Source organism: Palaemon carinicauda, chromosome 22, assembly GCF_036898095.1.
Source record: "Palaemon carinicauda isolate YSFRI2023 chromosome 22, ASM3689809v2, whole genome shotgun sequence".
In the NCBI taxonomy this organism is placed as follows: Eukaryota; Metazoa; Arthropoda; class Malacostraca; order Decapoda; family Palaemonidae; genus Palaemon; species Palaemon carinicauda.
In genome coordinates, this window is record NC_090746.1 from 28,211,410 (window position 1) to 28,237,058 (window position 25,649).

Here is a 25,649-nt window from a genome sequence, read left to right on the forward strand (position 1 = left end):
TTCTCAAAAAATTATTAAAAATATGAAAAAAAAAATTTTTATAGCATTTTTTTGCGAGGACGTACTGGTACGTCCATGGGGGTAAAGGGATGAGTTTTGTGAAACGTACCAGTACGTCCTTTGGGGGTAAAAGGGTTAATGTTTAAATATGCTTACACATGTAAGATTGATACCTTTTGCGACTGGACACTCAGATGATTCCTTGTCTTCATAATTATTTTAGCCTTACGTCCCCTATGTCTTTTGGCTAGTTTGTAATTTTATGTTTACTTACAGTTTTATATTATTGGCTTACATGGTGTTTGTATTCTCCTAATTATATTATTATTGTACTGGGCTTGGAAGGCATTCTCTGGTACATTTTCACCGGCCGTCACAGGTCGCCCCAGAAAAGGGATTTTGATGAAGGAAAAATCTATTTCTGGGAAGAGACCTGTGACGCCCGGTGAAACCCTTCCCGGTTGTTTTGTACGGATCTACCCCCTTTTTTCCTTGCCAAGCCATTTGTTCTTGCAGAAGGATGACCTGGAGGGCGCGCGTAGTAGGTGTCGGTGGGGTAGTCCAACTGTGTTCTCTAGGGCCTGTCACGGCCCTCCCCTTTGATGAAGGGATTATCTAAATGGAAGACAGCCTGTGAATAGTGGTTTTCACACGCCCCTGTTGTATACACGACACCCACAAGGTGATCGCGCGAGGGTAGTAACCTCTGCATGCCATGCTTTTATCTTTCTCTAGTATATTTGGAAGATTTATATTAGAAAAGTGTAAAGAAGGACCCTTTTCACCGGGCGTCACAGGTCTCTTCCCAGAAATAGATTTTTCCTTCGTCAAAATCCCTTTTAAGGATGTCGCATAATATCAGGGGACGTATTTTTTAGATACGACACATAGCAATCTTCACCGCGAATAGATTTAACTCTTTGAGGGGGAAGAGTGGCGAACGAAAGGGGAGCCGTTATCTAGGTACCCGGTGGACCTCATCTCCGTACTACCACCGGCTGCCGTTCCTCGTTCTGTAGCATTTAAGCTAAGTGCACTCCCAAGCTTTTCCCGGTGTTTATTACGGAATTTTGAAATCTAATCATGCAGTCTCCAGCATATTTATCCTCTGGAAAATTGAGTATTTAATCTTTCCTGTGTATAATTTTTGGCTCCTTTCTCACAGTTAAATTCGCATAATTTAAGTGTGTTTGGTTGAGCATAGCCAATACCGGAGGCTGCCATTTTAAGACCGCTGTCGCTCATTATAAAACGGAATCTATTTTTGGGTGAGATAGCCATGTCGTTCTGATGGAAGTTCCTTTAGGGTAGCTTCCTTGGGTATATTTGACTACGGTGATATTCCCAGAGAATTTTACCTTAAGGTATCCAGAATTCTAACTCCTGGAGCGAATATCCCTAAATAAATCTAAATGGGATATCGCATAATATCAGAGGACGTATTCTTGACACGCCACATAGCTATCTTCACCCCGAACAGAGTTAACACTTCGAGGGGTTAAAGTGGCAAAAAAACGAAAAGCGAGAATGAAAGGAGAGCCGTTAATAAGGTACCTCTCCTATCCCGTTTCGAGTGTGTACACAATGCCGCCAACGACGCCATCTCTATTCCTTGTAGCGATACACGAGGTGCTACAGATACTGTATTATAGGGATTCCACCCACACTATGGAAAAAACTTCAACAATGGACGAAGGTTAAAAACCTAGCAAACTCAGTACCTTCACGGTTCCCAGCAACAACATTGGTGGTCCATTTAGATGACTTCTTAAGCGTTTAGGGAGGCTATTCTCAATACGTATAGATCCAGGGGTTGTGGACAGTGACACTCGGACAACTACACATCAATATCTTAGAAGTCTTGGAAGTGTTCTTGACTCTAATAAGTCTTTCCCCTGTCACAGAAACAACATATCAGTCTAATTCTAGACAGCCTAGTGATAGTCCACTGCATTAACAGGGGAGGTTCCAAATCAAGTCATGTAAATTAAATGATGGTAGCTATCTTTTCAATGGCAACAGGGAACCTTTGCCACCTGTCGCTGTTCACCTGGCGGGAGTAAAAATGTGGTTGAGGATGATCTAACAAGGACACCTCCGGGGGAGTCGGAATGGTCCTTGGCCAAAAAGTCATTTAACTGGACCTGCCAACAGGTTCCGGGTCTCCAAGTAGACCTATTTGCCATGGAATCCAACCACAAGCCACAATGTCATCGTGGCCCCCAACCTGGACCCTCTGGCCTATGTCGCAAACGACATGTCCATAGATTGGAACAACTGACGGGGGATTTACCTGATTCCACCTTTAACCATGCTATTGAAAGTCTTGGACATGCTTATGACTTTTAAAGGTCGGGTTGCCCTCATAGTCCTCAATTGGCCCAATGCAATTGGTTCCCTATCTTGGTGGAACTAGGACTCCGACCTCGGAGGATTTCCGAATCAAGTTAACATGGATGGTACTATCTCACAGTGTGTCTGCTTCCTCACGGATTCAGAGTGCCTTCACTTTATGGACTATCTGAGATTTGCAGCACAAAGAGATGCTGAGATTGACCCTTTTAACACATTGTCCCTAGTGTCAGGTATATGAGATTCTACCCTTCGGCAATATGATTCTGATGTAAGGAAGTTAGCCAATTTCTGGAAGACTCAGAGGTTCGGACGCTGACTACGAATCTGGCAGTTAACTTTTTCAGAACTTTCTTGGAAGGAGGTCTAGCCAATAATACTGTTACTATGATTAAATCTACTTTAAAGAAAATTTGTCAAATCGGGTCCAATTTTAATCTTACAGATTTGTATATTTCGTCTGTTCCATGAGGCTGTACTAAACTAAAACCAGTAACTTGCCCTCACGCAGTTTCGTGGGTTTTAGATGATGTCCTTGACCTAGATTCTGACTGATATTGACTCATGCACTTATATAGCGCTTCTTAGGAAGACGTTATTTTTTATAAGTTCAGCCTGAGGAGCCAGAATATCTGGACTCTCAGCATTATTTAGAGAACCAAATCATATTGATTTTCTTTCTTCTGGTGGAATTTTATTCTCTTTAGATAGAAAATTCCTAGAAAAGAATGAGGGTCCACAGAATAGATGGTCCCTGTGGAAGATTGTCCCACTTCCACAGGATCTATCTCTGTGCCCAGTTATCACTCTGGAAAACTATTTAAATAGACCTTCAGGACCTTTGTTTATTAGAAAGGATTGAGAAACCATTTCCCTGAAAGGAATCAGACAATAGATTCTGTATTTTATTAAAAGAACCAAGCCGGAATCTGTACCACATGCCCAAGATATCCGGGCTGTAGCAACACCACTCAATTATTTTTGTCACATGAATTTTGAAGGATTAAAAAGATATAGTCGTTCCTCCAGATTTAACACAACCATTATAACAGGGACCTATCTTCATATATATTTTCCCTCTTAGTGCCTTGTCTCCTAATAAGGAGCAGGGCGGCACCTGCCTTCCCTTTCCCCCCTACTTTAACATTGACCTTTATTTGGGGTGTAATTAAGAGATTTTAGTAAAACACTCTTAATTGAATTACTCAATTTTTATTTCAGTTTCTTAACTTTTTGTGTATTTCCAAGCTTATGAGACCAATTCTGTGTTACTATTTCACGGAGCGACACAGGTTGAGCCCAGAAAAGGGATTTTAACAAAGGAAAAATCTATTTCTGGGCGAGGAACCTGTGTCCCCCAGTGAACCCTTCCTCTATTTTCCTCACCCTAGGCTGGCCCAAGCTTGGGATGCTAATAGGAATGATGGGAGAAGGATGGGTAGTGGTGGTGGTGGTGGTGGGGGGGGGGGGGGGGCAGTAGCTGTAGTGAACGACACCTCGTAGTAACGGGGGATTTTAAGGAGGGAGAATTCTAATTGGAAGGGAACCTCTGGTAGTGGTATCACTCGCCCCAGTTTTAATACCGACACCCTTTAGGGGTGAGCGAGCTGGATATATTCCTGGCATTCCATGCAACTTTTTTATCTGGTATATTTAGCAGTATTTATACCTTTGAAATGGTGCTTTAAGGAGCATTTCAATGGGCGACACAGGTTCCTCGCCCAGAAATAGATTTTTCCTTCGTCAAAATCCCTTTTTTGGGTGATATGGCCATGTCGTCCTTATGGACCCTCCCTTCTTTCAAAAGGAGTAAAACAACTATGTAATGAAAGACCCCACCCGAAACTACTCTATCTGTGGCTATTCCTGCTTAGATGCAACAAGGAATAAGGCGCCGTAGTAGTACAGGGAGGGGATCCACTGGGTACCTTGATAACGGCTCCCCTTCATTTCGCCACTCTTCCCCCTCAAAGAGTAAAATCTATTCGGAGTGAAGATTGCCATGAGTCGTATAAAAAAATACGTCCCCTGATATTATGCGATATCCTTAAAGTTATATTAAGGATACTAGCGCCAGGAGTTAGAATTCTGAAGACCTATGGTTAATTCTCTGGGAGTATCACTGTAGCTAAATATCCCTTAGAAAGCTGCCTAAAGAAACCTTCCATCAGGACGACATGGCCATATCACCCAAAAATAGATTTTTTGGTTTGCTCAAAATCCATTATATACAGTATATATACATACATATACTGTACATACATACTGTTAGTATTCCACGGAATTAAATCATCGATCATACTATCTGCTTTTTCGGCAAACTCAAGTAAAGAAAAAGATATCTTACCTAAAAAAGGTTTATTATTTCTGCTGATTTTCCCAGAATTAAATCAACGTTCATACCACCTGTTTATTCAGCTAGCTCAAGGTAAGAGAAAATAATAGGGAAATTGGAGGTTCTAGCTGGGTCCCCTTGCCCAGTATAAAAAATTGAGGTGTGGTGCCCAAGGCCCAGTTCTCTTGACTATTTACCTTTTGCCCTGATTTCTGGGTATTCCACTGTTTAATGTTTTTGTGTAGTGAACATTGGAGTATGGTCGGCATTCGGACACTAGGCAGTCTGTGTGCTACATCTGCCCACAGTCCGCAAACCACTACAATGTGACCCATAGGAACATGGATACTTTTTCCATTGGTCCTGTGGTGGCTGCACAGCAGGTGGTTTAAAATACCTCAGGCTCCTTGTTGGACAAGAAGCAGATGGTTGAGGGCATTGGTTACCCGGGATTAGTCTGTATGAATGATAAGAATGACTGGCTCCTTTCTTTTCTTTCATCTGTCCCTCTCTTGGGGAGCAGCACCATGGGTCATCTGCAAGCTAGCCTCATCTGTCTGCTGGTAATAACCATTTCCCTTGTGCCTAGTACAGTATAGTCTTCATACTTGTACACGTCCCCAACACTCCGCGCAAGGCGAGTGTTGGCAGGAACGTCTTTGTTTGAATTTTTATTCATATTTGTTCTTACACTAACAAACTCTACGTTATTTATGTGGATATTCTTTAGGCAAAGATGGAAGGAATATTCACACAAATAACTCCAGGTATGTATTAGGGAAAAATACAAATTATCACTGAATTTGTCATTTTTAAACTTGGAATATTCTTACCTAGACAGTAATATTGATAGTTTTCTTACAATCGCACAGGTTGCTCAGGCCGGTACGGGCACATTGCACTAACCACTGATCCTGTATCTTATTGGTGGGTGTTATGACCCTCCCAACCCCGTTCCGAGGCATCCGTGTGGATTGTCACTTACAGAGCAGGAAACTGAAGAGGGACGTGTGTCGACAAGCTCTTGGCAGTGGACCACGGCTTGAGCTGTTTGCACAGTAAAGCCAGGGTTTTGTGGCGATGATCTCTTCGAGCATTTGATGCCTTTCTTCTCCATACCCTGTTGGCATCCTTGAGTCTTGCTTTTAAGATTGGGTTTGTAACCGCTGCAAATTGTAGCAAGCCCAAGACTCTTTCCTGATGACGTCTGGTGATCGTCTTCGATTTAAGCAGACACCTGACCGAACTTGTTATTTCCTTCCTCCTGTCCTGAGGCAGAGAAAAGGAATTTTAACGAAGGAAAAATCTATTTCTGGGCGAGGAACCTGTGTCGCCGAGTGAAATGCTCCTCTAGCACCATTTCCAAGGCATAATTATTGCTGAATATATCAGAGAAAAAAAGAGATGCATGGGCAGACCTAGCCACTGGAATTCTTTAGCTGAAGATAACCTGGACTTCTCAAGGTTGATTTGGAAGCCCAGAGGTTGAAGAAATTTTGTAACCTTCAGAGCTGTCAGAAGACATTCCGACTTTGTCGCAGCCTAAACTAACTATTCGTTTAGGTATACCATCACTTTAAGACCTTTGTTCCTGAGTTGCTGAACAATGGTCTCGACTAGCTTTGTGAAAATCCTCGGAGCTATGCTGAGCCCGAAGGGCATAGCTTTGAATATGTAGGCCTTTCTTGCCAGTCTGAAACTAAAGTAGGGGGAGAAGTGCCGACCTATTGGAAGATCCCAGTAAGCGTCAGTAAGATCTATGGAGAAGGTGTAGACCCTCTGGAGCAGTAGGGTCCATATTTGCGAGATAGTTAGCATCTGGAACTTGTCGTTTTGAAAGAATTTGTTTAGAGGGGACAAGTCCAGAATAGTTTGAAGTGTTCGAATCTTTCTTTGGCACACAGAATAGACATTCTTGAAAGTTCTTGGATTTTATGCAACGGATAACTCCCTTCCTGAGGAGATCTTACACATTCTTCCAAGAATAGGGCTGTGGGTTGGAAGAACCTCTTGAACTGTGGTGGCTTCTGTCTTCATTTCCAGCCTAGTCATTTTGAGACTATGCTGTATGCCCAAGGATCGAATTTCCATTGATCCTTGAAGTGATAGAGTCTTCCCCCCACTGGAAGCTCTTCATTGTTGTTTTGAAGGACCTGCTCCTTTATGTTACCTGCCTCTATTTCCTCATCAGCCCCTAGATTGGCCACCTCTTCCAGACTTTCCCTTTTCACCTGCATTTTTCCCTTGAGTTCCAATAGGGTGAAATGTCGTTGTGGTCTTTTCATAGACTGGGTTGAATGCTGGGGACTGTGTCATATACTGCTGGGGAACTGTGTACACCATCTGGGGAATAGTGACAACTGGGCAGTCGTGGCAGAAAATGTTTTCTTGCCTTTAAAGGGCCTCTTAGGCTTCTTGCCTTTAGGTTGAGGTCTTTCTCCAGGTTTGAATTTCCTCTTAGAGGACATACCCCATTTCTGCATAAGGCTCTTGTTCTTTAACTTTTTTAACCACCTTTTGGGGAAACAGATCTTTCCCCCAGATGTTGGAATCGATCAACTTTTTAAGCTCATGCCTTATAGTTGCCGCTGCTAGGACCTGCTCTCTGCAGGCTCTCCTGGCTAAAAAGAACACATGCAGATCCCGATGGAAGGTAGCCAAATGGGTTTTCGCCAGAACTGGGAAGAGGTCAGATTTTGAATAGTTCCCAATCAGCATCTCAAGATAAGACTGGTGTGACAAAGAAGCTGCCAGTCTTTCTTTGGCCTCCAGTTCCATTTTTAGTTGGAATTCCAGAATTCTGGGAAGTCTCATTAAGCTGCTTGCCTCTGATATCCCTATCCAGTTTTCCAACTCTGAAGGTGTGTTGGACATCTTCCCAACTATCGGAGTCATAAGGGAGGGCAAGCGAAACAGTTTTGCGTTCCTCTAGCACTGGCAGAGGTCTACCTTCCGTTACTGCCTTTTTAACAGCCTCTAAACACTTTGAGGCAAAAGGGAAGACCATGTTTTTTGGAGCTACAAATGCCGCCTGCTTCCTTCCAAAAGCAGAAATCTGAGTGTTAGTTAACTCGGCTGTCTTGAGCTCCTTCACCAACAGGGTTTGAGCCTTACCATTGTCAAAGATGATCATTTCCTTGGTAATCGTATCATCCCAAATGGACGCTTCAGAATTGAGCCTTACGTAACAGTAAGGACAATTCTCGATAGAGGGATAAAACTAAATCCGAAACTGTTTTAGAGCCCATGCCTTTGCCAATATGAAGGTATCCCTCACTCAGAACCATATGTTCTGCATAATGCCAAGGGTTCTTTGCCAAACAGTCTGGAAGACTTGAGACTGGTAGAGCCTTGGACTTCAGTGCAGGTTGAAGGGTCTCAATCTTCACCTCTAAGGACGCTTGAGCTCTTTTATGCTCTGCATGAATGTTTTCCATGAATGCTTTCATGGATGCTATCAACTCTAAATGTCCTGGGAAAAAGGTGGTAGCCAGAGTTGGGAAAGGAGTTGAAGTAGAGGCAGGTGTATTATTATTATTACTTGCTAAGCTACAACCCTAGTTGGAAAAGCAGGATGCTATAAGCCCAGGGGCTCCAACAGAAAAATAGCTCAGTGAGGAAAGGAAACAAGGAAAAATAAAATTCTTAAGAAGTGTAACATTAAAATAAATATCTCCTATATAAACTATAAAAGCTTTAACAAAACAAGAGGAAGAGAAACAAGACAGAACACCGTGCGTGAGTGTACCCTCAAGTAAGAGAATTCTAACCCAAGACAGTGGAAGACCATGGTACAGAGGTTATGGCACTACCCAAGACTAGAGAACAATGGTTTGATTTTGGAGTGTCCTTCTCCTAGAAGAGCTGCTGACCATAGCTAAAGAGTCCCTTCTACCCTAAACAAGAGGAAAGTGGCCACTGAACAATTACAGTGCAGTAACCCCTTGGATGAAGAAGAATTGTTTGGTAATCTCAGTGTTGTCAGGTGTTTTTGGACAGAGGAGAATAAGTAAAGAATAGGCCAGACTATTTGCTGTGTGTGTAGGCAAAGTAAAATGGAACCGTAACCAGAGAGAAGAATCCAATGGAGTACTGTCTGGCCAGTCAAAAGACCCCATAACTCTCTAGTGGTAGTATCTCAATGGTAGCTGGTGCCCTGGCCAACCTACTATTATAGCAGATACAGGGACAGGAGTATGTATAGAAGCACTGGGTACAGTACTCAACTGCTTACTGTTAATTGAGTCATCCGAGGCTTCCGTTGTCAACAAGAGCCTTTGTCTTTCTGACGGAACAGAAGAGGTTGTCAACATGCTGTCGGCATCCAAATTCATGTCTTGAAGCATGTCCCAGACTTCATGATCTACAGGATCCAGTTGTACCGATGGAGGTTGTACCGTCAGTATCTGATGACTGTACACCGCGGTCACATCAGCCTTGGGGAACAGGAGATCCTTCATTTCCAGTGAAGGAAGATAGGGGCACCTTATTGAGAGCTCTTCTAAAATCCCCTCACCCAATGTCTGATGGTCTTATAGGCCCCCGCTTCCTCATCCTGGGGAACATTGGTAGCGTGGAATACAGTGTGTATGAGGTCCTTGCATATACTGCAGTTAGTAGGTTCCCTGATAGCAAAGGAACCTTTGGAAACATGCCAGTCCGTATGTTTCTTGCAGGTCTTGTGGCCGCGAGGCAACTTAACCCACCTAGTACTGGTTACCGTTGCACATTCCATGTGATCAGCAACCTGTGAAGATAGAAAATTTTCAATGAGTACGTTATCGTCACACTAAAAAATTTCTTAAATCTTTATACAGAAAAAGAATTGTAATATTTTTTCAAATTTTGTTCAAAAATTTCTACCTACTACTAGCTAAGGCTACACTACAATGGAAGCTCTTGCCAAACAGCTCAGTATTCTATATGAATTCCTATAGTGTGGTAGAATAGGAGAAAGAAAAAGATTCATAACAATAGAACACTTTTTCTCTCAAAATCGGTCGATCAGACAACCTAAGGTGGCGAAATCAGATACCCTTCTACCTAAGGTGATGGCAGCCATGCCTAAGGCAGCAGCAACTGTACCTAAGGCGGCAGCAGCTGTGCCTTAGGCGGCAGCTATTTCTAGCTACCAAGGGTCTATGATCTAACCTTTCTTTACCCGGCAGGTATGTCGACACAACACAGCAAACGGCATTGCTAAGTCGGCAACCAGTAGACGATCCCATAGGGAACCAGTCATAAGGTAAGGGGGGAGGTACCAACCAATAAGAAGGAAGGCAGCTTGTAGGGATGACTGCCACTTGCCTAGTTGTTAACATTAGATTTATCAATGATTGAATTAATGAGAGCCTTTTAAAACAGCCAGGATACAAAGGATTCGCAAATTTGATGAAAATCCTGGCAACTAGACGGTATCCAATCAATCAATTTTAGAGGATAATGTTCTTCAGATGTGGAGAGTAAGATATATATGCAGCCGACCAATTTTAGGCGACAGCTAAGACGGTGTAGTGGTTTGCGGACTGTTGCCAGAGGTAGCACCCGAACTGCCTAGTGTCTGAATGCCGACCACAACCCGACGTTCACTACACAACAAATATACAACGGTGGAATACCCAAAAAACCTAAGTAACAGGTCAAGAAAATGGAGCTCTGGGCACCACCCCTTGATTTATACTGGGCAAGGGGACCCGGTGTAGTGGTTTGCGGACTGTTGCCAGAGGTAGCACCCAAACTGCCTAGTGTCCGAATGCCGACCACAACCCGACGTTCACTACACAACAAATATACAACGGTGGAATACCCAAAAAACCTAAGTAACAGGTCAAGAAAATGGAGCTCTGGGCACCACCCCTTGATTTATACTGGGCAAGGGGACCCAGCTAGAATCTTTCTTTTTATCATACCTTTCATTGGGCTAGCTGGATTATAAATAAAAGTATAAGAACATCAGGTGAAAGGGAACATTTATTAATTAATAACGGAACACAGTGTGGGAGGAAAGAATTATGATAAATTACTGTACTTATGAGAGCTTAAAAAACAGTGGCTGGGGAAGGGGGGCACATTGGTGTAAGGAACTGGAATGATATGCTGTATTCATAAAAACAAAAAATATTTATTTGAAAAAAACTGTTAGGAATATTATATCAATTAGAATAATCAAAGGCAAAATTAACATCCCTTTTGCATATTGTACCAGCAAGAGAAAAAATACTAGCTACATGCAAGATATACCACTACAGTTACAAAACGGAACATTAAAATCCTAACAAAACATGACTGCAGAACCCTCAATGCCCGAATTCTTTACTGAAAACTTCCCCAGTGTTAATAATCAATGGCCTTAATATTGACCAGTCATGCTCTGCCGTCAAATCTGCTTTGAAGAACGGCAGCTAAAACTGAAGAATGGCATGCCAAAATACAGCTGAGGGCCAGTGTCTGACTTCCCTCATTACTTACAATCACATCACACAATTCATTCTTACACTAAAGTTTCTGTAAGCTTTCAGAAGTGTTGACATCACATTGATGGGGAAGTATGAAAAATACTGCACTTTACTTAATACAACACTTCAATACAGTTTTTCCCTTGATCGCAGGACTCTAACATACCATTATTTAATTCTTGTCACTCATCTCACTCATATCATGAATATGGAGAACTCAGTCACCATAAACCTTTTTTATTTTCAGCAGGAATCTCAGATCTCCAATCGGCAGGATTCCCTGTCATCCCAATCTCTTTTCCAAGTTAGCCCTTATCAGTCTGACGATGAAGGCATCCATGAGTCATTGCAGACCTTCAGTTATAACAGTTAAACAGACCACTACACACTAGCAACAGGCAAAACTCTAATCTCTCTAGAGAATACCCTAATTCTCTCTCCCTTACACTCCCTACTGAGTGTAGGGGCTGCTGTCAATACCTGGAAAGGAACAATAGCAGATTAAGACATTTTTGGAAAGAGGGGCTTGAGGGATACAAAAGAAAATTAAAATCAAATATTTTTCATACACACAAACCACTAAAGTTGTCTTAGACACAAACTCTTATATATTGCAATGGCATGGGGAACACTTTTCTAATAAAGGAGAGAGAGACCCCTAGCCTACTCGCATTTGGAGCTTGCGGCACTCAAGCCAAAAAGTCTGGAAAATATAGCAATGTGGTAACCACTCAAGCCAGGGAGATTCCGACTGAGCAGAGGAGCTGAGGCTTCACGGCTAGAGAGACGTAGCCTAAGAGGAGGAAGCCGATTACTAGAAAGAAGGCGACTGCTGAGGCGGCAAAATAAAAGATTCCCCTTGAGGGTCTAGTCCCCTTGCCTGTCTAGGAGTAGGCTAACAGAAACCCCCAAGCCAGCCAGTCTAGATATATTGCAATCAAGGTTTCCTCTGTTGTCAGGGAAAGGCAGGTTAGGCAAAGGAACTGTAGTTCCGCGGCCAGGAAGAAAACGCAGCCTATCTAGGAAGGAGAAGGGGCAGCCGGCCTACGAAGAGGCAGCTGCTGAGGTGGCAGAGAGAATTAATCCATATTTTGGATTATTCTCTTGCCCACCCGAAGCTGAACTAATAGTCTTACAAAGCCTCAGTTGCTATATACACGAACGTAACTGAGGCTTCTTCAGATGCCAGGGAAGAACAGACTAGGCCAAGAAACTTAAGCTCCACGGCAAGGGGACCAAGTCTAACAGGAGGTGGGAAGAGGGAGGAAAGGAAGGGAGCCTTAGAAAATGGTAAAGTGGCAGGAAAGGAAGGTTTAACTTTATTATTAGAAACTCCAAAGTCATTCCATGGGATCTACAGTAAGTAGGCACAGAGAATGAATTCTCTTAGCCAGCGGCTACTTAGCCAAAGGCTAAGTAGGATAGCCTAGAAGAAGGGTAAGGTGGCAGGATAGGAAGGTCTACCTGTCAATGTTAGAACAGAATTAGTTTCGTTCTAAGGGATCGACAGGGTGTAGATACAGGGAACAAGTTCCCTCAACCAAAGCCGCCTATCTAAAAACCTTTCTAGGGTCTAATGATGCACTTTGGCATAATCTGTTCATGTAACCATAGGTGCTATATAGAAAATTTATTCAGCCTTCTAATGTAGTTTTCAGTTTCTTTTTATCCTTATTTCTTTTTTAGTTACACTATGAAACCTCAACATAAGTAGGTTGGCCCATGATATTACTGCACCCTGGCCAAAAGCCATGAGCCTGAAAGATTTTTTCATGGCTGGGATCACCAGAAAGTTAAATAATGTGCTATAGAATAGAATAAGTTATGTAAGAGAAATTTTACTCTAATTACTGTATTTGAATGCAAAGTTCCTGATTTTGAATTTTAGTTAGAATATCTTTGACTACAGTAGTTAGTCTTAATAACTTACTGTATTTTAATTATTATACTACATTAAATTTAATATTTTCTTTGTTTCAGTTGGCACATTTAAAATAAAAGGCCAAGAAGTCATTTTTAATGTTGTAAAGGCAGCCCTAAGTGCAGGATACAGGTCATTTGGTATGTTGCTTATGTCTTCTAGTATTACGCCATTCTTTTCAACTCTATCAATATAAATACACCAACATTACCTCAATATTCTTATTTATTTAAGGTTTACTTAGAAGAAAAGGGGTTTTGATGAATGAAAAACCTATTTTTAGGGAGGTTCTGTGTGGTCTCCAAGAACTTAACTGTGAAAGGCTATATCAGATGATGCAATACAACATAAATACCAAAGAAATATTGTCTCCCCTACTCTAGAGCCAGTTTATCAATATGCAAAGCAGGGACACAGTATAGATAAGAGAGACCTTCGAGTTCATGCACTTTAAACTTGAACACAGCAACTCCAATGTTGTTATCTGTTATGGGTGACATTGCTACATCATCATCACATAGTTGAATGAACCCACGTTACAGCATGGACATAGCCGCCATCTATTATTCAAAGTGAGAATCTAGTGTCTTGCTCCCGTACATGAGGCTAAAGAAAAGGGAGTGTCCTGGAGACCACATAGCATCCCCTTAAAAATACTGTATGTTTGTTACGACACCAGAATATAAACCTTAAGCTCTTTATTAGGGAATACCTTTTGGCAAAGCTGAGACTAGTCATAAGACTTTTTAGCGAGATGTAACTACCCCACCGCTAGTTAGTAGGGGTAGCCGACTACCCCGCTCACACACACCTGTGTTCTATCGTCACTTTTTACTTTTGGCTTGACGTTCATCTCTCTCTCTCTCTCTCTCCGCCCAGCGTTTTTAACTGGCCTTTGATTTTTTTCGGGTTTTCTTGTACTGCATTGTATATATCTTACATATAAAATTATGTTTTTATGTACTGTATATTTAAACATTCACTTATTATTACAGGTGTAAGTTGCTGTATACGAGACAGAATAGTGCAGCGTTTTCTCGAGGGCGGAGAAACCTTTCTTATGATCTCTTCCCCCTTTGATGCCGAACAACCTGTAGGCTGGAGGCCTCCTCCGCTTCTCCTTGCAAAGCGGCTCTGTCCTCCTCCAAAGTGGAGTTGTTCTCCATGTTGATGCATCTTCACCATTCTTGAAGATGTTCCTTGCTTCCTGCTAGTTCTATGGTGGGAAGCTTGTTCTTGCCTCTCTCGGTAAACCTTTCCCGTTCGCGAGTTAGGTTTTTTCTCTTGGGTGGCCTTTTCTTCAGCGCTGACGATTTTTCCTCGTTCTCGATGACAGCCTGCGGAGGGAGTGCAAAGTCTGAAGCATGTTCCTGCTCCTCTCAGAGGACACTTTTCCCATTCGCAGGTTAGGTTTTCTCCCAATTGGTTTTCTTCAGACAGAGCTGACGACGATGCACTAACTCGTCTGCGATGGAATCCTACGGAGGGAGTGCAAAGACCAGAGAATGTTCCTATTCCTGTGAAAGTAGCTGCTCTTTCCTTGTCACCGCCTTCATCGCCTGAGTGTGCAGCAATTCTTCATCACCATGCTGACGACAGCGCTCTTCCTCGTTCTGAGCTTGCTCAGCCTGCAGACGGAGGGAAAAGTCCGAAGTTTTTCTGCTACTCATGGTGGACACCTTTCCTGTACTTGGGTTCGGTCCTCCGCAGAGTAGTCTTTGCCACACAGGATTAAGAGAGGGTTATGGACTCATCCATGCCTTTCCCTAATCCCTCGGATTGTGACCTGTGGAGCACGAAGATGTTACTTCTCCTTGCTGTCTCATCTTGCCTAGCAGACTTGTCTCGCTCAGCTGACTCGTCTCGCCCAGCAGACTTGTCTCGCCCAGCAGACTTGTTGTGCCCAGCAGACTCGTCTCGCCCAGCAGACTCTTCTTGCACTGTCTCCTCGCCTTGCCCAGTCCTGCTGCAACTACACTACAGCTCGCGATTCCCCACGATTGTCCGTCAGCTCACGATCACCTGTCACTCTGCGATTGCTGGTTAGCCTGTGCTTGCTGTCAGTGCATGATGACCGTCAGCCCACAATTGCCATCTGCTCGGGATCACCATCAGCTTGTGATCACTTGTCAACTCATGATCACCCGACTGCTCGCAATCGCCCATCTGTTTGTGATCGCCCATCAACTCTCTTCCAGGTTCCTGGATTTCCAGCAACCTCTTCCAGCGCCTGACGATTCATCTTCTCGTGATCACTCTTCTGTTCTCTTCCAACTCCAGGACTCATTAACGGCCCAGAGATCTGGCCAAAAAGTAAGAAATCAAGAATGAACTGGGCATTGGGCACCACCCCTTGATTTTATACAGGACATGGGGACCAGCTAAAATCTGTTTCCTAATATTATTCTAGAGTACACAGTTCTCCAGAACAATGGCATGGCTCTATGATTTAGGTAAAATTTCTTTTTCTTTATTTGAGTTTGCCAAAAAAGCAGGTAGTATGATCGATGGATTAATTCCGGGGATAACCAACAGTAGCTTGAATCTTGGGTTAGATTTTAGAAAGGAAGCAAATAACACATTGAATAAAAATGGGTGGCTGAGGAGGGGTCAGGTTATGCAAAGAAAAGAAATGCTTACAACTGTTTACGAAAATAAAAAATGTGTAATTCAAAATGAAATCAAATAAAGATAATTTATAAACAAATTCTGAAAATATATCACGGTCAAATAAAAACATGATTCCACATAACCACTTATGATAGCCATGAAAATTGTAAAATCCTAATATTTTGCAATAAACTGCTTACCATTAAACATTTACAATAACCAAAGGTGTCATACTATACGGATAAAATTACCAGGATCAGGTTATACAGTAAGCCACACATTTGAGAAAACAAGATAAGAAAAATTAAAAAATTCCATCTTAAAATTACCATTCCATCGAGTTCCAGATACACAACCTATTCTGTAAGCCTTAAGGTGGCCGGCCGGCTAATGCCGTTTTTTTTAAGGACAAGACTTTGACATTCATACCATTTGATAAGGTGTCTTAGGAAACCTCCAAACTGCATAGGATTTTTGCCTCAGACCTTTGGTTTTGCAATGCCAGGGCAATTTATCCTTAAAATGAGTGTTTTTCAAATTCTATCTCCTCCCTTGATATTTAATATTAAGACCTGGGATTACTACCCTATATAGACCTGATGTAGACCTCCAATAAAATAGTCTTTTTTTTTTTCTAAAAGTAATTTTTTTTTGCTAGATATGAATCTTTTCATTATGGTAAAAAAATAAACCCTATAAATCAGGGAATAGATTAAGAAAATAAATATGAAAAAAAAAATTGGAAAAAAGGCTCTATTTCATTGTTTTATAATGTCTTTCTAAGTTATATACCAACTTTCAATGTTATATCCTTAAGGGGACTGTCCGCTATGGTATTTGACATAACTTTAAAAAATCGAAAATCGTTTTATTGTTTCTATGTATGCAGAAACATGTACATGCTCTCCAGAAGTTTCAGCCAATTATTTTCACAAATAAGGGAGATAAAGCGGTCTTTGAATGATGACGTCATCTTTACTATGTTATCTGCATAACTGAGTTTGGCAGAATCGTCTTTACATGTTTTTTCACTTATATTTTGAAATCTCGTACGTCTGGCAGAGATGGAAGGCATTGATAGAGGGTAGGCAAAAGCAAACTATGATCTACGAGAGGAACAGCCAGAGTTTTCAAAGATGTATAGAAGTTACATAGTGTGTGTGTTTGTTTACTTGCAGTTCGTATGTACATTATGTTTTCGCAACGTCATCGTGAACTTTATGCAAGGCCAGTGTTACCTAAGGTCAAAGAAAGAACAAAAAGTAATCAGTGAGCAACAAAAAAGAACCAAAAAGAGAGGGAAACATGAAAAAGAATATAAAACTGGAACATTCTAACTAAAACTCTGGCAACAATGAGAACCTCTGGCAACTCTTGACACCCTTGCACCAAGTGTATAAGTAAACATAGTGTTTAAAATGGATTTTGAGCGAAGCGAAAAATCTATTTTCGGGTGAGATGGCCATGTCGTCCTGATGGAAGTTCCTAAAGGGTAGCTTCCTTGGGTATATATAACTACGGCGATATTCCCAGAGAATTTACCTTAAGGTACCCAGAATTCTAACTCCTGTAGTGAATATCCCTAATAAAAGAACCAGGGATATCGCGAAATATCAGAGGACGTATTCTTGACACGCCACATAGCAATCTGCACCCCGAACAGAGTTAGCACTTTGAAGGGGTCAATTGGCAAGAAAACGAAAACGAGAAAGAAAGGAAAGCCGCTCGCAAGGTATCTCTTCTCTCCCGTTTCGTAAGCGTGCATTACGCCGCTCACGGCGCCATCTGTATTCCTTGTAGCAATACACGAGGTGCTACAGATACTGTATGTAGGGAGGGGACCTACAGACCTTTTTAAAAGAAAAGGGAAGGGCGGGACCATCAGGAGGACATGGCCATCTCACCCAAAAATAGATTTTTCGCTTCGCTCAAAATCCGTTTTTTGGGCTCAAGCCATGTCGTCCTGATGGAAGTATACCAGAGCATTACTGTATCTGTGGATTCTCAAAACGTGCCGTACTCCCCGAAGGTATTTCCCGGCCAACTAGACCTAGAGACCTAAGATGTTACCGTCATACATCTTTTCATCTAACCATAGACCATGTTAGTGCTTCCTGCCCCCTACAGGGAAAAGTCATACTAGACTGGAAAAGTCTCGAAGAGTACATATACTGTACCTATGTATGAATAACAGACAAGCCAATATAGTGGTCTCACCCTATATCATGTAAAGCATAGTTTGTAAAGAACCACTGAGTCAATATGAAATATCGACCAGTTCCCCGTTCATTACTGGATTGGACAAAGGTTTATATCCGGGTAGGAGGAAAACTTGCATATCCGCCACCGTCCCCTTAGGGCATGAAGTCCTCCCGCCAGGGGAAAGCATAAACCAATGCAAAAATGCTTGCATAAAGGAACAATCTATTAGAATTATCCCAGATAAATATACATAGTAAATGTAATGCTAAATCATTTCAAGTAAAATGACACAGGCGAAGGAGACGCAAGGTTCACAAGAACTAGTTTATTGACAATCAATAAAATAAAACAGGTTAAACAACAATTATGCATATATAAGAGGAGGATAACCAATAAATAAGCATAAGCATGATAGTAAACAGAAAACTTGTTTATCGAGGTATCAAAATCATAAAAGTCTGTATTACTAATCAGTTACATTAGCGTTGGAAACGCTTGGCACACATGTCTGCACTTATGCTAGGTTCACCTTTGAATATGGAACAGTCAATGTGGGCACCCTAGTGCCCTAACACTTAGTTTGTAGAACAGTTCGGAACTATACACTCTCCCCGGAATTAATCGTCCCAATTAAATCCACTGTTCCTCGCAGAGTTAAACAGCAGGTTTAACGACACTACCCACTGCTACCACAGACCTCTTCAGTTGCTCCACTTGCTTCGCATAGTGGCGAAAGAAAACTCTGGAAGACTTCCAGCCAGTGTATGAGCGAAGATGTTCGAAATCCATACTATTGAGGAAATTTAAGGATGAGGCAACTTTCCTCCGATCGTGACCTGCGGGTGTACTGTCTGGATCCGCTCTGTGAATAAAATAGGTGATTTTCGCCCTAAGTTGTTTCAGCGATAAATTTGAGCCTGATGTTTCTCCCCTGAATAGTTGACCACCCCTGAAGTCTGAAGTTCTACGAAGATAGACCTTTAGGCATTCCACTGGACATAGAGATGCGTCTTTTTTCAGAGGGCAGATTCTGCAGAGACCCCACCTGTTGGTGGGTAACTCGTTCTTGGCGAGAAACGTAGGATCCGGAAACAGGCTCAGTTCTCCCCCATCCAAGAACTGAACACGACCTTCCCCTCTCGAGAGGGCTACAATTTCACTAACCCTGGCCCCCGACGCGAGTGCAAACAGGAAAATAACTTTTTGGGTCAAATCCTTGAAAGCACACTCCTCATTGTTCAACAGCGAAGCAAAATGAAGAACTTTATCTAGAGACCATGAAGTGGGCTTTGGAGGTGCTGATAGTCTGAGCCTAGCACAGTCTTTCGGAATTTTATTAAAAATATCGTTAGAGAGGTCGACCTGGAAGGCATATAAAATGGGTCTTGTCAAAGCAGATTTACACGTTGATATTGTGTTGGCTGCAAACCCCTTGACCATGGAGGTGGATGAAGAAAGATAAGCAGAAGTCCGTCGAGATCTTTTGCAGATTCTTCGCCTTGACAAAGGCCACCCATTTTCTCCATGATGACTCATATTGCCTTTTAGTGGATTTGCACTTATATTCCTCTAGGAAGTCTATACTGTCTTTCGAAATCCCGAAACGTTTTCTCACCGCTAGGGAGAGAAAATCATGAGCTGCAGGTTCCGGGTTTTCTGTGATGAAACGCAGACAGTCGACTTCTGAACTCGCTGGGTCAGAACTGGATCTGGTAACGGTAAACACTTCAGCCGTAGTTCCAATGCCAGAGGGAACCACACGCTGTTTGGCCACTTGTGAGCCACTATTGCCGCTACTCCCTTGAAAGATCTCAGTTTGTTGAGGACCCTCAATAGAAGGTTGTGAGGAGGGAACAGGTAAATCCTGGACCATCTGTTCCAGTCGAGGGACATCGCGTCCACTGCTTCCGCCAAGGGATCCTCGTACGGGGACACGTAAAGGGGTAACTTCTTGTTGTCTTTCGTCGCAAAGAGGTCTATCTGCAGTTCTGGGACTTGACTCAAGATGAAGGAGAATGATCCTGCGTCTAGGGACCATTCCGACTCTATCGGTGTGAACCTGGATAGAGCGTCCGTTGTCACGTTGCGGACTCCTTGAAGGTGAACTGCCGACGTGGTACCACTTCTTCTTTTCCGCCAGTCGAAAGATGGCCAACATCACCTGGTTGAGTGGTGGTGACCTCGATCCTTGTCGATTCAAGCATCTCACAATCACCTCGCTGTCCAGTACCAACCTTATGTGGATCGAGCGACGAGGGGAGACTTTCTTCAAGGTAAGGAGTACTGCCATAGCTTCCAGAAAGTTTATGTGAAATGTCTTGAATAGATTGGACCAAGTTCCTTGGGCCTTCTTCCGATGAGAATGACCTCCCCACCCCTCCTTCGAGGCATCTGTGTGAATAGTCAACGAGGGGGGAGGTGGCTGAAGAAGCACCGACTTCTTTAGTTGGGACCAAGGCCTGAGAAGCGTACGTAGACGAAGCGGTACTGGTCTTATCAGATCTCTTCGCGCGTTTGATGCATAACTTCTCCAAACTCCGGTTGCATCCTTTAGCTGTGCTCTTAGCACCGGGTCTGTTACTGATGCAAACTGGAGAGAACCCAGCACTCTCTCCTGTTCGCGTCTTGATATTCTTTCGGAATCCAAAAGTCTCTTGACAGAACCAGCTATCTCCTTCCTCTTCTTCGCCGGGATGGAGAGTTGGTGTGACACTAGGTCCCAGTGGATTCCCAACCACTGGAACTTTTGAGATGGAGAAAGTCGAGACTTTTTTCTGTTGATCTTGAAGCCTAGATGCTCTAGGAACTGGATCACCTGTAGGGAAGCTTGCAAACATTCTGTCTTGGATGCTGCCCACACCAGCCAGTCGTCCAGGTAGGCTACCACCTGGATTCCCTTTGGGCGTAATTGTTTGAGAGCTACGCTCGCAAGCTTCGTGAAGATCCTTGGTGCTATGTTTAGCCCGAATAGCATGGCTCTGAAAATTATTAAAGCAAAACAGCCGGGAACGTCGCTCTGGCTAACTAAATAACTCATACATAGCGAGCGACAGCGTCCAGGACGCCTCCGGTAGGCAACAGCTCTTGTAACAACGATATCACTATCAAATCATTTTAAAATTACCAAGAGCTTACATTTATACATAAAAGAAATAATACTCAACTTATCAGAAGCAGAAGAAGTTGGAGAAAGCATTGTAAAGTTGAAATAATCCAAGAATTGCGAGATAACACAGGGAAAAACACCAAGTTGTTGAGCTACGCAAAAAGGAATGGAGATGGCGCCGTGAGCGGCGCAATGCACGCTTACGAAACGGGAGAGGAGAGATACCTTGCGAGCGGCTCTCCTTTCTTTCTCGTTTTCGTTTTCTTGCCAATTGACCCCTTCGAAGTGTTAACTCTGTTCGGGGTGCAGATTGCTATGTGGCGTGTCAAGAATACGTCCTCTGATATTTCGCGATATCCCTGGTTCTTTTATTAGGGATATTCGCTACAGGAGTTAGAATTCTGGGTACCTTAAGGTAAATTCTCTGGGAATATCGCCATAGTTATATATACCCAAGGAAGCTACCCTTTAGGAACTTCCATCAGGACGACATGGCTTGAGCCCAAAAATACCTCTTATTCTGCCACACCCCCTCAAAGCGTAAACGCTATTAGGGGTGCAGATTGCTATGTGGCGTGTCAAGAATACGTCCTCTGATATTATGCGATATCCTTGAGAGAAAATTTAAGGATATTCGCGCCAGGAGTTAGAATTCTGGATACTTAAAGGTAAAATTCTGTGAGAATATTACTGTAGTACATATATCCCTTAGGAAGCTACTTATAGGAACTTCCATCCGGACGACATGGCTTGAGCCCAAAAATAGATTTTTCGCTTCGCTTCAAAATCAGTTTTAGGGAGCTTTCATGTAGGAATATACAATATAAGTACAAAGTAAGGTTATCATGGTAATGTATCTTGATTTTTAAAGTAAAAAAGGGATTTTGACGAAGGAAAAATCTATTTCTGGGGAGAGACCTGTGATGTCCGGTGAAAAATTCCTTCTCTCTACTTTTTCTGATATAAATCTTCCAAATATACCAGAGAAAAATAAAAGCATGGAATGCAGAGGTTACTACCCTCGCGCGAGCACCTCGTGAGTGTTGTGTATATATCAGGGGCGTGTGAAAACCACTATTCACAGGCTGTCTTCCAATTAGATAACTCCTTCATCAAAGGGAAGGGCCGTAACAAAGACCCCAGAAACCACACTTGTACCACGCCACCGTCACCCACACGAACGCCTTCTAGGTCATCCTTCTGCAAGAACATATGGCTTGGCAAGGAAAGGGTGGGTCCATACAAAAATAACCGGGAAGGGCTTTACCGGGCGTCACAGGTCTCTCCCCAGAAATAGATTTTTCCTTCGTCAAAATCCCTTTTCTGGGTCGACCTGTGACGGCCGGTGAAAATGTACCAGAGAATGCCTTCCAAGCCCAATAAAGTAATAACATAATGAGGAGAATACAATCACCATATACGACAATAATATAATATAATAATGTAAGTAAACGTCCAATTACCAACTAGCCAAATGACATAGGGAACGTAAGGCTAAATAACTATGAGTACAAGGAATCAACTGAGTGTCGAATCGCAAAAGGCATCAAACCTTACATGTCTAAGCATATCTAAACATTAAAGGAACGGTAACTACAATAACAGGTAAACCATAGGAATTAAACATGGCAAATATCATAGGGCTATCGAACTACCCAGGAGAGTGGCGACGTGGTGTGAGTGGCGGGTAGGAGGGAGAAGAGAAGAGATGGAAGAAAGGAAGAAGAGATTAATGGGGAGGGATAAGGCTCCCCGCTGCCATCGTCGGGTATTTAAGGGCCTGTAAGATCTTTAGATAGTGGTGTTTGACAACCATAGGGGATTTCCAACCCGTATATTTTTTAAAATCATCAAAGTCCCTGTTCTGGAAGTAATTGATGGAGGTATCTACTGTCCGTATATCATGAGCCTGGGGAAATGATTCCGGATTAGTATGTTTAAAGAAGTAGAGGATTTGTTGCCTGATACCGTGAATGGAAATAGTACCTCCTTGTTCCCTGATAACCAAGGGGCCAGACGAGCGGGTGGCAGTTCTAGCTAAAAAGGCCTTGAGAGCAGTGACTGGACACAGAGAAAAGATCCTGGGGAAGAAGAATAATCTTCCGAGGGGAGCACCTATTTTGCGGATCCTCATTTTTTAGCTAGGAAAGCTTTGTCTGGAGAAAGGAGTACTTCAGCTGAAGGGAGGAAATCTATGTTTTCCGGGTTTCGTGAGAGAGCTGCTAGTTCTGATATTCCATCACCTGAGGCCAAAGCCGTTAGAAATAAAATCTTCCTAAGAAGAGTGATATAAGAGCAGGATTCATTGTCCGTGTCCGTCGCAAGTTTGAGGACACCGTTCAGAGACCAAGAGTCCTTTTATGGCCGAACCGAAGATTGAAGCCTAGCACATGTTTTTGGAATAGATGAGAAATAGGAATCAGCTAGGTTAATGTTAATCCCAACAAGGAAGATCTTCTTCAAAGCTGACTTGATGGTGGTTAAAGTGCTAACTGTTAGGCCTTTGCCAAATAGGAACCTCAAAAAAGAGATGGCTATATTCGGAGACATACGAGTATGGTCTGAACTCTTAGGGAATCTGCTAGTTGTTAACGGCCGAATCATATTGGCGAATTGTCGAGTCCCTTTTGTCTGATTCGATGAAGAGATCGTTTTCCGGTTCAATGTTCGCGTCTCTATGAGCTGCAAACTTCCTGTAGTCCACAGAGTTAGAGTTTTGGCTATCCTTGAGTAATCTGACACAGTGAGTTTGGATTACTTGGGTCAGTTTGGGGAACGGGATCCGGAAGGGACGGAGTTTCAACTCGAGGAGGAGAGGAAATAAACTGTTCTTGGCCAGTGAGGTGGTACTAAAGCCACTGCCCCCCGGAAGGAGCGTAGTTTGTGTAAAAGTTTCATTAGAAGAATCACTGGGGGAAATAGGTAAATCTTCTTCTAATGGTTCCAATCCCGGGGTAATGTGTCCATGGCATAAGCCTGAGGGTCCAGGGTTGGGGTCACATAACAAGGAAGTTTGTGATTCATCTGAGTTGCGAATAGATCTATCTGGAGGCCCGGAACCAGCCTGAGTATCCACCGGAATGAAATTATGTCTAGAGACCATTCTGACTCCAGTGGTTTCGTCCTGGATAGTGAGTCCGCTCTCACATTCTGGACTCCCGCTAGGTGAGTTGCTGACAGGAACCAGTTCTTTTCTGTTGCCCAGGCGAAGTTAGTGACCAGGATCTGATTCAGGTTGGGTGACTTGGATCCTCCCCTGTTGACGCAGTGTACTACGTCTGTGCTGTCTGACACTACTCTGATGTGGGTCGACCTCGGAGGAGGGAGTCTCTTCAGGGTCAAGAACACTGCCATGGCTTTGAGAACATTAATATGGGACTGTTTCATGGCGGGTGACCAAGAGCCCTGAAACATCTGATGTTCGGAGTAATCCCCCCCATCCACTTAGAGACGCGGCTGTATGGAATGTCACTTGTGGAGGTGGGAATTGTAGAGGAACCGATTTGGAGAGGTTCTTCGGTTCGGACCATGGGCGTAGTCTCATTTTCAAGACAGAGGGGATCTTCGAGACCTTGTCTCTTAAAGGTACTGTAGCTCTCTTTCTCCAAACTCGATTGATGTCTTTGAGTTTGGCTTTAATAGTAGATCTGTTACTGAAGTGAATTGGAGAAGGCCGATGATACTTTCTAAGGCTCTTCTGGACACCTGTTTGTGTTTGAGAAAATTCTTGATCTTGGAAGCTATTCCTCTTACCTTTTTGGAAGGGAGAGACAACATGTGCTTTGAAAGGTCCCACTGGATGGCTAACCATTCTAAGTGGCCTGATGGTTGCAGGCGAGACTTTTGGAGATTGACCCGAAATCACAGGTTGTCGAGAAATCAAAGTACTTCCTTCGTAGCTCTGTTGCCTTCTATGGCCGACCGGGCCCAAATGAGCCAACCGTCCAGATAAGCAATGATCTGTATCTCTTGGTTCCTGAGTTGTTCTAACACTGTCTCTCTCAGTTTCGTGAATATCCTGGGATCAATGTTGAGGCCGAAGGGCATGTCTTGAACGTAAAGGCTTTCCTGCCTAGGTGGAAACCCAGATAAGAAGAGAAGTTTCGAGCTATAGGCACATGATAATAGTCGTCGGTAAGATCGACAGAGGTGGTAACGGCCCCACGGGGAAGTAAGGTCCGTACCTGAGAGATAGTCAACATCCGGAACTTGTCGCAGAGAATGTAAGAGTTTAGCTTTGACAAGTCCAGGTCCACTCTCAATGCCGACAAGCCTTTCTTCGGAATTGTGAACAGGCGGCCTTGGAACTTCAGTGATCGGTCCCGTTTGATTGCTTTTTTCTTGAGTAACTCTGTGGTGTACTCTTTTAGGATGGGAGTGGATTTCTGGGAGAAGGTCACTGGTGGAGGAGGAGGACCTTGTGGCCATTTCCACCTCAAACTTTTAGAGATTATGCTATGAGCCCATGGACCAAAGGTCCAATGGTCTCGAAAGTGGTAAAGTCTCTCCCCTACCGGGACCACCTCGTTGTGAGGGAGTGAATCTAGGTCCTTTCCTTCCCCGAGCCCCCTTTTTCCTAGGTCCGCCTCGATGGCGGAACTGTCTCCTACTCCTGTAGCTTCCTCTCTGGTGTCCACGAAAGGAACCTGAGGGTTCGGAGCTAGGGCT

At 43.2% G+C, this 25,649-nt stretch overlaps 1 protein-coding gene across 2 annotated transcripts in view; it reads left to right on the plus strand.

Moving 5' to 3' along the window:
- The window catches only part of LOC137616384 (glyoxal reductase-like), a 418,857-nt gene that overhangs the window by 168,837 nt on the left and 224,371 nt on the right, over positions 1-25,649 (plus strand). The window contains exon 3 of one of the 2 annotated variants that reach the window (XM_068346081.1): positions 13,123-13,203. The exons of the other annotated variant lie outside the window; for it this stretch is intronic. Coding sequence (XP_068202182.1) covers positions 13,123-13,203 — 81 coding nt within the window. The remainder of the gene's footprint in view (positions 1-13,122; positions 13,204-25,649) is intronic. 2 annotated transcript variants of the gene reach the window in all.